The sequence below is a fragment of the Kuraishia capsulata genome, genomic scaffold (genome assembly GCF_000576695.1).
Source record: "Kuraishia capsulata CBS 1993 genomic scaffold, Kuraishia_capsulata_scaffold_1, whole genome shotgun sequence".
In the NCBI taxonomy this organism is placed as follows: Eukaryota; Fungi; Ascomycota; class Pichiomycetes; order Pichiales; family Pichiaceae; genus Kuraishia; species Kuraishia capsulata.
The window spans coordinates 2,218,132-2,232,644 of NW_019172950.1; the positions used below are offsets into that span (position 1 = coordinate 2,218,132).

Here is a 14,513-nt window from a genome sequence, read left to right on the forward strand (position 1 = left end):
TATCTAACTCATCTCCCTTTTAGGGCATCGCGTCGAAGTTTCCGCTCGCGTTCTTAAACAGCCCCAGTTTCTTCTCCAGGTGACTTCTCTAAGACACACGCTTCAAGCATAGTCCCTACGAATGTCAGAAATTCTTAAAGAAAAACATGTCAAATTCTTTAGGCGGTGCATAAATATGTGGCCCGAGGCGTATGAGGCCCACGACTCAAACAAGATGGCAATCGTGTATTTTTCACTCGCAGGGCTAGACGTTCTCGGAGCTTTGCACAAAGAAAAAGGCGATGACGGATACGAGAAGTATGAAATTGAGAGAAGAGAGGCGATTGATTGGGTTTACTCTCATTTGGTACCGAGTGGAAGTGGGTTTAGAGGAAGTTTCACATATGATCTGGGTACCCAAGACGAGTCAGGGTCCTATGACCCACCAAACCTGGCTGCAACAGGCTTTGCACTCCAGATTCTGCTCACGTTAAGGGACGAGAGCATGAAGGAACGACTAGATAAAGAGAAGATTATGGGTTTTGTGAAAAGTTGTCAGCAATCAGACGGTCAGTTCTGTCCTATCGTTGACGTTGACGGTCAGCCCTTTGGAGACACAGACTTGAGATATTGCATGATTGCTGCCACGATACGAAAAATCCTGAAATACCAGTCTGGAGGTGCTAGCGATATCAATATAGAGATGCTATCGAAATTCACTCTTTCGACCATGGGATGTGATGGTGGAATGGCTAGCACTGCACTGACTCTCGGGGAGTCGCATGCTGGTTTGACATTCTGTGGTCTCAATACACTCGCTCTATTGGGGAAGTTGGACCTGGAAGATAAGAGATGGGATGACACTGTTGATTGGCTGGTACATAGACAGATATCTGCAGATATGGCAGTTGACAGTCTCGATGCCGGAGGCTTCAATGGAAGAGAGAACAAGAGGGCAGATACGTGCTATGTTTTCTGGGTTCTTGGGTCCTTGGTAGTCTTGGGTAATAAGGAGGTACTCATAGATGTGGAATCGGCTAAGGTTTTTCTTCTGGACCACATGCAAGACACATTACTGGGAGGGTTCGCCAAAGGGCATGGGGAAACACCTGACCCATACCATTCGTTCTTGGGATTAGCAGCATTGAGCATTCTAAAAGCCAAAGGTCTACAGAGTGTGGACGTCGAGTTGGTTATTACAAAAGGCGCTAAAGAGTTCTATGAAACGGCTATATAAGTTTGATAAGCTCCTCATATATGCACCACGCAATACCCGCACTCATAGCCTTTCTGACGAGTCTTAGAGATAATCCGTCGAGCATTCTCCTGGGACCATCTTCCCTCAACAGTCTCGCAGCCGTGTAGGCGAATCCGGGGTATTCCTTGGGGTGTAATTGCATGCATGTCTTTATGGTATCAAAGGGAGCCGTGATGGTGGTCGACAGTATTGCCGAGCCCATGGCGGCACTGGAGTTGATCAGCGCAGATGTTGAGGTTCGGTACATTTTTTCGTCATAAGGAATTTCGTTCGTCATTTTGGAGGCCGTCAGCCGAGGAATGATCACTTTGAACTGTTCGTAGAATAGCACGTAAAGTCCAGCATATGGCGCATCTCTGGCGCAGGTCGCCAGCACTCCGTTGAAAAATCCGCGTGCTCCTTCTTGTCTGTATATCGAAACAATTGCCTGTTTAAAGGAGGTGTAATGGTAGAGGTTGGATTCGTAGCGGACTTTGAGAACGGTCACAGGCATGGTGATGCATCCAACCACAGACCGGGCAAACATCCCGGTTGACAAATTCGCCCAATTAGAAAGTCTCGGTAGTTTTGAGCTGGATATTAAGACCGGATCGTTAGTTCTTTGAACATTTGCAAGTGTGGTTCTCGTGAAATTGAGAAATGACAGATACAATCCGGACCCTATGGATGTCCTCAGTGCAGATGGAAGCGTTCCTCTCCACAACTGGCCGATGCTGGTGATTTCTCTAACACATGACAAGATGGTGGCATCCTTGGTCTGCTGGACTCTTGTTTTCAGTAAATCCAACGGCTGAAGTGCCAAAGCCGAGGTGAGGCCTCCGGCAAACCCAGCAACCAAATGGGTGGTGCTCTTTCCACTGGAGGTTGACATGTGGAGAGAGTGAAAAGTTCAGGATAGAGTCTTGTTTTCAAGGAAATACCATGTACACCAGGAAAAAGAGCAGACTGTTTGATGATGAGGCAACAACTGGGTGAAATCGTGGGCTTTTATATGGCCTTATGAGGAAACGTTAATAGTCTAGCCGTTCAGGCGGACTGACCGAGCCCTCCATCTCATCGCATAAGGCGTCACTCTCTTATACGAGGCTTCTCTCTCGCATACGAGGCGTACATTTCTAAGTGAAAAGTTGCATTTCTATCAAAGTTCTTGATCTAATTTACACTCAATCCTGGGCACTCTTGCAAAATGCCAGCATTGCTTCTAACGAAACGCTTATCAGTTTCGGAGGCTCGTAGGAAATAGACGCATCCACCAGCACTGAGCAGAAGATCCGTTCGCTGAGTCTAGTGGAGAAAGAGGTTGTTTTTGGAACACATATGCATTCGGAGTTTACCCACTTGGTTTCAAGGTCCTTGAAATGGAGATCTTGCGGAGAAAAGTCAAGTTTTTCCGACCTTTTCAAAATGGTCTCTGATTGTAGAAACTCGCATTTCACCAGCGGATAATTCAAGCCCAACCCAATAAATTTTGTATACCCTTCCTTCAAAGACCAGTATTGTGTAAGCAAAGTCTCCAGGTTCGTCTGCTTCTCCTCGTGCCACGATTCGTACTGCTGGAGCAGATACTGTGTCTCTCTTGGAGAAAATATCTCCCCGGTAGGTGCAGTCCAGTTTTTGCTCACATCCGGAACTAACGGCCTCATTTCAACCAAATCTGCCAAATCCAATCCTATTTCACCTCTCGCTTCAAAGTCCACAGCTATCGCCACCATATTGAACTCGTCGGAGATGTTGAATGTGAACGAGCCGTCTTCCAACGAAGGCTTTCCAAACTCGCCTGTTGAAATTTGCGGGTTGGTCATATTGCCGCATTTAATAGAGCATATAAACTTCACAAGACTTGCATTAATGAGACTCAATATCTGCAAATTTCTAAACTTCAAATTCTTTATCCGAAGCTGTTTCTGCAGCGATTGGAGTCTCATGAACATCTCGAAGTTGTAGTCATCCAACAGCAGGTTGGAGTCGGGGTCAAACTTCACCACAAATACGACAAGCCCGGACCCACTTACACATTTCGCAAATGACTCGTAGACTCCATCCAAGTCGCTGGGCATCTGACCAAAGAAGCAAATCAAATACCAAGACGCTTGTTGTATGCCATAGATAGGAAACAGGGCTGATGGCGTGTCCCTGCTAATCATGTGATAAGGCCGGGGCTGTATAACCAAGATGACCCCTCAAAGAGGCTATCAAATCCGATGCCTAAGACCTTCCTTAGCATATGCTCTTCCGGGTGTGTTGCTTTCATTACGCATTCCCGTTTCAAATCTAAAGTTTTGCGCAAAATGACTTCCATAAGAGAAGATATGGTGCTCAGTGCGGTTGAGTTTCTTCAAAATCCAACGATTGCGGATGCTCCTCTAGCGAAGAAGATCGAGTTCATCGAGAGCAAGGGTCTTACCGAGGATGAAGTACAAGAGGCCCTTCTGAGGGCAAAAGGTGGAAACACCCAAGTCTCTGGTGATCATGGTGTAAGTACTCCTACTGTTCAATCGCTGGGGAATTTTTCTTCTGTGCAGGGTGTAAACGGCTATAGTGGTGTACCAGAATACTACTACAACGCGCCGCCTCTCCCAGAGCGCGACTGGAAGGACTACTTTATAATGGCCACTGCCACTGCCGGAGTTTCGTTTGGGATTTATCAAATAGTCAAAAGATATGTTCTTCCGAAGATTCTGCCACCCTCACAATCGGAAATCGAAAAGGATAAAGAGAGTGTTGATCAGGAGTTTGCACGAGTTGAGGCCATGTTGAAACGGTTCGAAGAGGAACAGAGAAAGTTTTATGAGGATCAGGCTGCAAAGTCATCAAAGATAGATGAATCACTAGCGGATATTGAGGAAGTGATCAGCAGAACAAACGAGAAGAACTTGAGCAATGAGGAGACTCTTAAGTATATGAAGTTGGAGATTGAAAGCATAAAAACCACAGTGATCAAGAACTTGGAGAGTCAGAAGGCCACTATTTCTAGCGAGTTGAACTCCCTGGATCGTGAATTTGCAAATCTGAAGAGGACTATGTTGACTGAGATCAACAACAGAAGAAAGACAGTGCCCTCTGGGACGGCGGATTCGACGCTATTGGTGGATCAGGCTAACCCAGTCGCCAGTTCTGTTCCCGTGAGACCTTCCATTCCACCTGCATCTGTGGTGCCATCTGCGAAAGACATTTTTCAGCGTGAGAAGTCGTTAGATACAGATGGTGTTTCCAATGTGAGTGCGGTCTCGAGCCCTAACTCCATGTCTAACTCTCTGTCAAACTCCAACCAATCGATTAGCACGTCGTCGTTGCCGAAAAGCTCGTCTGGGATACCAGCATGGCAACTGTCGGCTAGTTGAGGAATTGGACCAGCTGAGAAGTTAATTGGTCATGGTCTGCCAGATTGTCTACATGTCGCTCTGTATAGTTTTCTTTTCTGTCTTCCTTACGTCCCTTTGATAACATTATCCAATGCAGTACATGAGTACACATGTCCATCCTTTCGCATAAAATACATAAAACTTTTGCCTGAACGTCACTGACCATCAGTCCAACCCAGATCCCACTGGAGCGTCCACAAGACTAGCAGTCTGAAAAAAATTGCAAAAACCACCTTCAAAACAGTATCCTCATCAACTTCACCACACGTTGGACCAGTTGGAAACGGATTTTCCACCGGACAACAAGGATGACCCGAAGTTCAGCTCCTGTGAGCTGGAGGTGGAGAGAAGGCTGCTATTTCCAAATTGAGAGTTCAGCCCACTGCTGAGTCCCCAGAGACGACTGGACATCTCCGAGTTCGTTTGTATGCCCGAGCCACTTTTGGTCGTTCCCATAGCGTTGAACTGTGAAGTAGACATTTGGCCGGGCAGCTGGTTATTCAAATATTGCTGTGATCCTGATTGATACTGCGAGCTCAAACTCACGCTTCTCAGAAGATTGGGTTGGTTCTGCAACTGAATTTGAGTCTTCTGGGGCTGTTGGGGCAACTGCGTCTGACCCTGGGGTACTGTAGGTGCAAATGCTGGTGAATTGGTCTGGTCCAGTGAGCTCAGCAGTGACCCCGAAGTTGAAGTGGGAGTCAATGCTCTCATTGACGAATTCTCAAAAGGATCAAACAGCTTGAGGTCGTTGATTTTGGAGTCTGGCACCGAGGCCATCGACTTGGGCGTATCCGGCTGCTCGTGCTGGTAGGACCTCTGCCTGGTGAGATATGAATCTGAATAGTATGTCTGTGGCGCATGCTGAGCCAACGTGTGAATTTGCGGCTGAGACAAATGCTGGTGCAAAACGGGCTGGGATAGCGGAGGCTGCTGAGACTGCAGACCCTGCAGCTGTTGTTGGTGTTGTTGCTGGGTCTGCTGAGTGTGCTGAGGTTGGTATGGCTGAGGCTGTTGATATTGGAAGTTATTTCTCCATCTCATGTTCTTATACTGGTAGCTCTGTTGTTGCGATCTAGAAAGCGCCTTGGTAGCCTTTTCGACATCCAGCAGCTGGTATGCGAATGCATGGCGTTCAGGTTCACTCATTGGTAAACACAGCCCTGGGGTTTTGGAAAGAAACACGTTTACTCGAGCGGTCCCATGCAATTTGTCTGGGATTCCGAGACGACTAGGGAAATGGCAAACACAATAAATAACAGCTGGAAATGAGAGACTACTGTGGGGCAGCTGAGCGTGATTTGACAACAAGACGTGAAAATGAAAATTTGTTCCTGGCGGCTCGAGGAATATGGGAGGTCGTCCACAACCCAAACTGAAAAATTGCAAAACCAAAACCAAAAACCCTCTTGCGTGCGCCGCAGAAAACCCTCGTCCAATTGGCAGACTCCCTTCCGAATGCATCCCATCCTCTTTCAACTCGCCAGGACGACCCCCAACGGTGTCCGCAGTATAGATACACGTGTAATTCTGGCCGTGTACAACGGAGCAGGTCTAGAATACAACAACGACAAGCAGCAACCCAGTCCAGCGGTTCGGTCCATTAAAATAAAACGTAGACTAACGCCACCATAAATTATAATATCTCTCCTCCCGCTTCACCCACCTAAAGCCAAGCCGCCTCCCACATAAACGACACTTTCACCACTAAGGAAATTCGGCCCACTGGCCCCAGACGATTATTCACGCAGAGACATATCCCCTTCGGCAAGACACTGAACTCCTTCCATTCTTTTCTCCCCCACCCGAGTGTTTCCCACTAAATTAAATCGCACCAAATTTTCGGTTTGTGAATTTTTAATACGTGAGATCATGTCCGTGCATGTCAACGAGGATTCTGGTTTGGAGGATACTATTGGCAACGGAGAGGGCCTGTTGGTTGCCAATGGCGCTACAAACGGCAAATCCAACCACAAGGTGAGTCCATCTTGAGTTCTGATCAATCTGGGAGAGTCATCGACTTTATTTCTCAGTTTCGCCTTAATTTTTCAATTTTTGTCGCGGTCGCGTTAACATGGGCATTTCGCGCCTTGTCTTACTGGTGAACTGGAGACGTTCTGGTGGACTCTCGGTGGCTTCTTATGATCCGATAATTGGCATTTTTGTGCCCAATATTTGAGTATTTGAAGCTCCGATATCCGCATTGAATATCTGAAATATTTTTCATGATTCTATCCATTGGATTACGCCGTTTGGCTTTGTCTTAACCAACGTCTTACTAACTCCTTTCAGATGTCGATTGCGGGAATGCTCTCGAGTTCGGTAGAAAACTCTCCCGAGACTCCTACGGACGACTCATATCTCTCCGGTGATCTACTTGCCTCTTTCAAAACAAGACTGCAAAACCTGGTTGAGCTGGATCAGATATCGCTGTTCGAGGTCAACACGTTGAAGTTCCTCAAAGAGGAGTTTGGTCTAATGAACGATCTCAAGCTGGAACAGTCCTATATGCTCGAGGGTTTGAAGGATGAGCTTCTGGTGAAGGACTCGAAAATTATTGAAAAGCTTGTGTCCAGGGAGAAGCTCATTAAGGAAGATTCGTTGAAGAAAGACGACTTTACGAAGAAGAGCACCGACAAAAAGCAGGATTCCGATGCTTTGGCCAAGCCAAAGAAGAAGAGGCGTGCTGTTCCTGCGAATATGATGATGGACATAGCCCCAGCCGATTTTATAGGTACTCTTCCGGCCAAACGCAAAAGGCCGATGAGGAAACCCAACGAAAACGAGGTTGATCCAGACACTGTTGATCTCAATACGGGCCGGAAGAAGGTTAAGAGAGCCCCAAGGACTGAAATATTGAAAAATGGCGCCAGAGATGCCAATGGCGATGCTGAGGCTGACTCCAAGGATGCTGAAAAGGACGATCCAAAGATGAAGTATTCGAGCAAAGAGCAAAAGGCCATTGACAAGCAGTATGATAACACGTTCCTTTCGATATGGAAGGATCTGGCCAGAAAGGATGGTCCAAAGGCGTACAGGCAACTGCAGCAGAGTGAGCAGGCCAAGATGATCAACTTCAAGAAGACTGCTCAATTGGCCTCACGTGAGTCCAAGAGATGGCAGATCAAGACCAACAAGTCCCAGAAAGATCTGCAAACCAGGGCCAGAAGGGCTACCAGAGAGATGCTCAACTACTGGAAACGTAATGAAAGAGAAGAACGTGATCTTCGCAAGAAGGCCGAGAAGAAGGCCATCGATAAGGCCAAAAAGGAAGAAGAAGAACATGAGGCGAAAAGACAATCGAGAAAGCTGAACTTTTTGATTACTCAGACAGAACTTTACTCTCATTTCATTGGCAAAAAGATTAAGACGGATGAATTCGAAGGTAATATGGCTGATTCCTCAATTACAAATGGTGCTACCGTGGCTGGCCATGATGGCAACGTTGATATCTCTCATGCCAAATCCGATTTCAACTCAATTGATTTTGATGCTCATGATGATGAGACTCTTCGTCTGACTGCTGCTGCCAATGCTCAAGCTGCTTTGATGGAGACGAAGCAAAAGGCTGAGGCTTTCAACGGAGGCGACAAGAACGCCGACGACGAGGACGAGATGAACTTCCAGAACCCGACCTCGCTTGGTGAAATTGCAATAGACCAGCCAAAGCTTTTGAACTGTACTTTGAAAGAATACCAGATGAAGGGTCTCAATTGGTTGGCCAACTTATACGACCAAGGTATCAATGGTATTCTTGCCGATGAAATGGGTCTGGGTAAGACTGTCCAGAGTATATCGGTGTTGGCCTATTTGGCAGAGACCCATAACATTTGGGGTCCTTTCTTAGTGGTCACTCCTGCCTCAACTTTGCACAATTGGCAACAAGAAATTACAAGGTTCGTGCCGGATTTCAAGGTGTTACCCTATTGGGGTAATTCAAAGGATCGTAAAGTTTTGAGAAAGTTTTGGGACAGAAAGAATGTCGTTTACAACAAGAGCTCTCCATTCCATGTTCTGGTGACGTCTTATCAGCTCATTGTGGCTGATGCTCAGTACTTTCAGAAAGTGAAATGGCAATACATGATTCTGGATGAAGCCCAAGCCATCAAATCTTCTCAATCCTCTCGGTGGAAGTCCTTGTTGAGTTTACAGTGTCGTAATAGGCTCTTGCTGACTGGTACTCCAATCCAGAACACCATGCAAGAACTTTGGGCTCTGTTGCATTTCATCATGCCTTCGCTGTTTGATTCGCATGACGAGTTCAGCGAATGGTTTTCCAAAGACATTGAATCGCATGCTCAGTCAAATACCCAGTTGAACCAACAGCAGCTGAAGAGATTACATGTCATTCTTAAGCCGTTCATGTTGCGTCGTATCAAGAAGAATGTGCAGAGTGAACTTGGAGACAAGATTGAGATCGACGTATTCTGTGAGTTGACAAACAGACAGAAGACGCTGTATAAGATGCTGAGATCACAGGTTTCTTTGATAGATCTTCTTGAAAACAATGCGGCCTTTGCAAACAGCAATCCTGGTGAGCTGGACAGTGATTTCACCTCCGATTCGCTGATGAACTTGGTTATGCAGTTCAGAAAGGTATGTAACCATCCTGATCTTTTTGAACGAGCAGACACGAGATCTGCTTTCAATTTCGGTAAGTTTGCAGAGACAAGTTCTTTCCTAAGAGAGGCTGCTACGAACAATGGTGTTTTGGAATTCACCTACAATACCACGAACGAGATTCAATACTCCATTCCGAAACTGATATTCGATGAGATATTGTCTGTCAACTACAACAACGAGATCAAGGACCTTGAATTTGTTACAAATTCCAAGCTTAACGTTTGGTCGAACGCATATATCCAAGAGAGTTCTCAACAAAAAGATGGAATCTTCACATGGCTTCCCTTCATTAACTCGTCACCTGCTGATGTTGTCAGGACAGCCAAACAGTCTACTTTGAAAAATGCTATTGACTTGAAGACGTATAGTGGAAATTCAAAGCAAGAGATGTTAAATCGTCTGGAGATTGCTTACGCAGACGAGTACAAACTCTCCGCTGACAAAAGCCTATTTCTGATCAACCGTGGATCCAAAGCGTCTGTCTTTGATGACTCTGAGCTGAAAGAACTTTACTCAATCCAGAAAAAGGTCGATCAGGACATGTACTTCAATGTTACCAGTGCATCTGCATTCCCAGTGGTTTCAGCTCCGCCAATCGATGTTGTTTGTCACAAAATGAGGTTTGGAAACATCTTGCAGGATACGTTGTTTGACAAAACTATCCGTACTGCTCTTGCACCTCTGGATTTGAATCTTCAATACGAGCTATTATCGAAAAAGATTCCAATTGATGAGTTTCCCAAAGCCGAGATGTTGCCACAGCCGATCAGCTCCAGTGTGGGTTATACTTCCATTAGTCTGCCTTCCATGAAGAGATTTGTGATTGAAAGTGGCAAGCTCTCTAAGTTGGACCAGATGCTTGTTGATCTGAAGGCTAACGACCACAAAGTGCTGATCTACTTCCAGATGACCAAGATGATGGATCTCATGGAGGAGTTTTTGACATACAGGCAATACAAGTATATCCGTCTCGATGGTTCATCCAAGTTGAGCGACAGACGTGATTTGGTCCACGACTGGCAGACGAAGCCGGAACTATTCATCTTTTTGCTTTCCACAAGAGCTGGTGGTCTGGGTATCAACTTGACCGCTGCTGATACTGTCATTTTCTACGACTCTGACTGGAATCCAACCATTGACTCACAGGCCATGGATAGAGCGCATCGTCTGGGTCAGACTAGACAGGTCACTGTGTACAGACTGTTGACCAGGAATACGATCGAAGAACGCATGCGTAATCGTGCCAAACAAAAGGAACATGTTCAGCAGGTTGTCATGGAAGGCAAGTCCGGTCCGATGCCAGGAAAGACGGAGAAGAAAGATGCTTCCAAGCGTGAGGTTGCTATGTGGCTCTTGGATAAAGAGGATGATGAAGATGACTCCAGCAAGACTGTTAGCGGAGATGGCGACGAGGGCGATGGAAATGTTCAGATCGACCAAGACACTTTGAAGTTGGAAGAGCTTTACCATGAGGGCGAGGGAAGGTTTGACAGTGGAACGGTCACACCTTCCGTGCAATAGAGGATTAGAAGCGGCAAAAGTTATAAGTCATTTGATAATGGAAAAGTTTTATTTCTCGAACTGAGGAAAGCAAGGTTGAGAACAAATAGTCACTCATTTCTGGTACGTAGAGCGCATTTCCAGATCCTCTGTAACTTCTCCTCTAGCTACTACATTAATGCCTCATTCCTAATATCTCTTGTGTCATTCGTTTCCTATATCGCTTAACGAAAACAAATCCTAACTAATGCGACCGCAGTCATGTCTTTGCCATGCTTCACCAACTCCTTATTACTCACAACAAATTCATCTCCTGAAGCCTGCTGCAACTGGGCAGTTCCAGATTCCTTGCAAATTCCAGCTGTTTCTTATCGGTGAAGAAAAAGCCATAACTATCCTCTATCAATCTGTTTCTGTGGGCATCTTCCCTGGAGCACCTTGTCCTGAGGTCTTTCACATAGTAATTCTCAATCATGCTGTCCAGTTTGTTCAGCTTCTTGTCATTTCCGTTGTAGCTCTTCAAGTCCTTTTCTGCAATGTAATATGGAACGTTGTGTTTGGGTGTGGACCTTTGCACGTTTAGAGAGGGTTGTGCCTCGAAACTGAAGTTGGGCAGTCGAGTGGAGCTTTCTCCACTAAACAGATTCAGCAAAAATGGAACCACCACTACCAATAACAGTGGAGCCATCTGTACAAGTTGTGACAATAAGTTCTGATCCAATGGTGGGGCACCCCCGTTACCACGGTTCGTTGCACCGGGGCCCCCTCTGGCACCCTGGGCGGGTCGTCTTCTCATCCTGGGGTCACCAGCCTGTGCAAACCTGGGTCCTCCACCGCCGAAATTGAACGTATAAACAGGAGTTCCACCAAATGGAGATCCCCCAAATGGACCCCCATTTCCAAACACAAAGTTTAGAATATCGTCATCGAACATTCCCTGGCCACCAAAGGGACGGCCTCCTCCGAACGGCGAACCAGCACCGAACGGACTACCCCCACCAAAAGCCGTGTTTGGATTGAATCCAGCTCCACCACCTCCACCTCCCATTCCTCCTCTCGCGTCCGGATCAGAGCCAGTCTGGTCGTAGATCTTCTTCTTGGTGTCGTCCCCCAGGACCTCAAAGGCTTTCGCCAGTTTCTTGAACGCCTCGGCACTCTGTGGATGCTTGTTCTTGTCCGGGTGACATTTGATAGCAAGCTTTCTGTACGACTTCTTGAGCTCCGTTTCCGTGGATTTCTTGTCACACTGGAGGATCTTGTAATAGTCCGTCCTCTCAATGGACAGGATCGTCTTGACTATGTCCTCCTGCTCTTTCGTATACTCTTTGGCCATGATGTGGCTGTTGATATAGATAACGGCCTAGCTGTATATCTGAATTCGGGTGCAACTTTGTAAATAAACCAGACAGTATTCAATGATTCTCTTGTTCAGATCCTCTCACGCATATATGTTCGAAGCGAATCGTACCTATGCAGGGTTGGTCTGGATACTACCGAAGATAGGATAATTGATGGTATGAAAACGTTCCGAGATGACAACCGATCTCTGCAATTCCTCAAAATAACGTGGCGATGAGTGGATTGTAAGAGCGTGGCAAATGTCCTTGTGCTCAACAATGGGGCCCATGCTGGTCAGATATTTGTTCCATTAAGTTCGCTGTCCAAGTTCGCCGTCTGCCATTCTTCACGCGGGCAGATTACCAGCCCAGCTCAGTGGCTTAGCCATTTCGAGCCACAACTCTACAACTATCCAAGTGTGATAGCTACATCTTATTGTAATGATAGTGATCCCTTTATAAAAGACAAGCGAAAAAAAAGTGCTCTGAATAGTGCCACTGAAGAGTACTTGACCCCGTGGATGTGATTTATGATTTTTTTATGATTTTTTTTTCTTATTCGAACTCAAAGTCCATACTGCAGAAACCCTTCCCCATTGAACCACTTCAAGTGGTGATTTGATGATTTGTCGCGTTCAAGACATTGGTTTAAACAACCGAGATTTTTTCTGGTTCTTTTGCCAATTCATATGCATTCGCCATTCTTGAACACCTTGCCTCTCACAAACTCCAAACCCTCGCCATTATAACTTGTCAATGGACTAACCTCGACCTGAGCATCTGGAGACTCCAACAATCCACCGTTTTCCAGCACCCATTTCGTGGATCTATTCAATATACTTGACAAGCACGTCTGGGGTGTATCGTTAGCAGCTCCTGGGGCGTTTTTTAGAGGCGAAAACTCGGAATCTCTGCAAACCTCCATGCATCCAAACTTTTCCAGGGTGATGCTTGGGAACACGTCAAAGATGAACTGCTCCAGCTTGACTCCATTTGGTTCAACTGGCTTGACCAACTCTCCAGTCTTGAAGTCCAATGAGGCAATCCTCTTCTTGGCAATATGGAAAGGAAGGAAGTCCTGAGACGAGATCCACTCTGGGATCATTCTGTTCAGAACGTCCACGTTGTAATAATGGTTGACGATGTTGGCAGCTCTCAGATGCAGCTTTCCAGTGTCTTCGTCAACCTTCTCGGACAACTCTTTGGAGATCTCGGAGTACTCAATCACCGATGGAGCGTTCAAATCACGATCCAGAACAATGAGACCAACGGACTCGTGGGCACTTCTTTTCCTCACCACCTTGGTTGCGATATCATATTTCTGAGACGAAGCCCATCCCAAGAAAACAGGATCACCAACCTTCACCAGCACGTTGTCCACACAGTACATGTGGATGTGCTTGATTCCCCTTTGCTGAAAGTCCTGCAAAACACCGCTGTCGTACATAGACTTATACAAGCCTCCGTTTCCGTCAGGAGCCTCACAGATGTTGTGCTGGTCCTTCATGAGAATCTTGGAGCCATCCATGCTGAAACATGGCAAAAAGCCTTGATCAAAAAACACAACGTTTTCTCTCTGAAGTCCAAAGTAGTTGTGGCTGTTGAAAAACTTTTCCGTAGTGGCCCTGGTGGCACCAGAAGTCATAATGTACCATGGAATAACCGTTCCAGTGGTGCTATACTTTTCGTCAGTTAACTGTTGCAGTTTCAGAATGCGCTCAGCCTGAATCTGGAACACAGGCTTGTTCGAAGGCAGTCCAATGTCGTAGCATCCCTTGGGATTCTCGGATCCCAGGCGCGTACCCTGACCACCGGCCATCAACACAATGGCTGCTTGGCCCTTGTGAAACAACTCAAAGCCCTGGTCTTCCCATTTCTTCAGGTCAGACGCGGTCTCCTCCAGGATGGAAACACAGGACGATTCTGGTAACGGAGACGCATTCTTGCTGCTACCGCCAGAGGTGCTTTCCGCATTTAACTGGATTGCCTGTTTGACCGTGTTGCAAAGCAGGCGTGGGTTGGGATATTTGGAAAGCTGTTCTAAGAACAAGGCTTGGTCCTCCTGTGTAAGCTTTTCCCAGAACTGAAACAGATGTGGTTGATCTGCGTCAATGAACTGGTCTTTGATCGATGTCATAATCATCTTGCAGTATGTGTAGATGTAAAGCTTCTCCTATAATTCCTTCCTGAACACTGGTTTGGAATAGAGGAAGAGAGATGTTATGGGAAAGAAAAAAGTATCAGTAGAAACAAGGTGGAATTCGTAGGATAAAAATAGGAATGGTCTCGGTTCTGTACTGCCAAAAGGGCGTCTTGGAATGCGTGTTCGCGGTATTCTGCACAGCCCAGAAAACACTCCGCTGCTGGCGGTTGACCCCCCTTGAGCGCGGGTCTGTTTATGTTTTCCCCAAATAGGTTATATTGGACTTGTTTACTTTTCTGAGAAGGCTTAAT

At 46.3% G+C, this 14,513-nt stretch overlaps 7 protein-coding genes across 7 annotated transcripts; 3 read left to right on the top strand and 4 right to left on the bottom strand.

Moving 5' to 3' along the window:
• Positions 1 to 121: 121 nt before the first annotated feature.
• KUCA_T00001204001 (uncharacterized protein) lies at positions 122 to 1,216 on the top strand (the record flags this gene model as incomplete). The annotated part of the gene is made up of 1 exon (XM_022605819.1): positions 122 to 1,216. One exon carries the CDS (start codon positions 122 to 124, stop codon positions 1,214 to 1,216), a length of 1,095 nt encoding a protein of 364 aa, XP_022457249.1.
• Positions 1,217 to 2,400: 1,184 nt separating this feature from the next.
• KUCA_T00001205001 (uncharacterized protein) lies at positions 2,401 to 3,294 on the bottom strand (the record flags this gene model as incomplete). Its single annotated transcript, XM_022605820.1, has 1 exon — positions 2,401 to 3,294. The coding sequence occupies one exon, from the start codon at positions 3,292 to 3,294 to the stop codon at positions 2,401 to 2,403; it is 894 nt and encodes a 297-aa protein (XP_022457250.1).
• A 231-nt stretch (positions 3,295 to 3,525) lies between these two features.
• KUCA_T00001206001 (uncharacterized protein) lies at positions 3,526 to 4,578 on the top strand (the record flags this gene model as incomplete). The annotated part of the gene is made up of 1 exon (XM_022605821.1): positions 3,526 to 4,578. One exon carries the CDS (start codon positions 3,526 to 3,528, stop codon positions 4,576 to 4,578), a length of 1,053 nt encoding a protein of 350 aa, XP_022457251.1.
• Positions 4,579 to 4,857: 279 nt separating this feature from the next.
• KUCA_T00001207001 (uncharacterized protein) lies at positions 4,858 to 6,063 on the bottom strand (the record flags this gene model as incomplete). Its single annotated transcript, XM_022605822.1, has 1 exon — positions 4,858 to 6,063. One exon carries the CDS (start codon positions 6,061 to 6,063, stop codon positions 4,858 to 4,860), a length of 1,206 nt encoding a protein of 401 aa, XP_022457252.1.
• A 408-nt stretch (positions 6,064 to 6,471) lies between these two features.
• KUCA_T00001208001 (uncharacterized protein) lies at positions 6,472 to 10,743 on the top strand (the record flags this gene model as incomplete). Its single annotated transcript, XM_022605823.1, has 2 exons — positions 6,472 to 6,576; positions 6,892 to 10,743. The coding sequence occupies 2 exons, from the start codon at positions 6,472 to 6,474 to the stop codon at positions 10,741 to 10,743; spliced, it is 3,957 nt and encodes a 1,318-aa protein (XP_022457253.1).
• Positions 10,744 to 11,017: 274 nt separating this feature from the next.
• Positions 11,018 to 12,055, bottom strand: KUCA_T00001209001 (uncharacterized protein; the record flags this gene model as incomplete). Its single annotated transcript, XM_022605824.1, has 1 exon — positions 11,018 to 12,055. The coding sequence occupies one exon, from the start codon at positions 12,053 to 12,055 to the stop codon at positions 11,018 to 11,020; it is 1,038 nt and encodes a 345-aa protein (XP_022457254.1).
• Positions 12,056 to 12,744: 689 nt separating this feature from the next.
• Positions 12,745 to 14,202, bottom strand: KUCA_T00001210001 (uncharacterized protein; the record flags this gene model as incomplete). Its single annotated transcript, XM_022605825.1, has 1 exon — positions 12,745 to 14,202. The coding sequence occupies one exon, from the start codon at positions 14,200 to 14,202 to the stop codon at positions 12,745 to 12,747; it is 1,458 nt and encodes a 485-aa protein (XP_022457255.1).
• Positions 14,203 to 14,513: the final 311 nt, after the last annotated feature.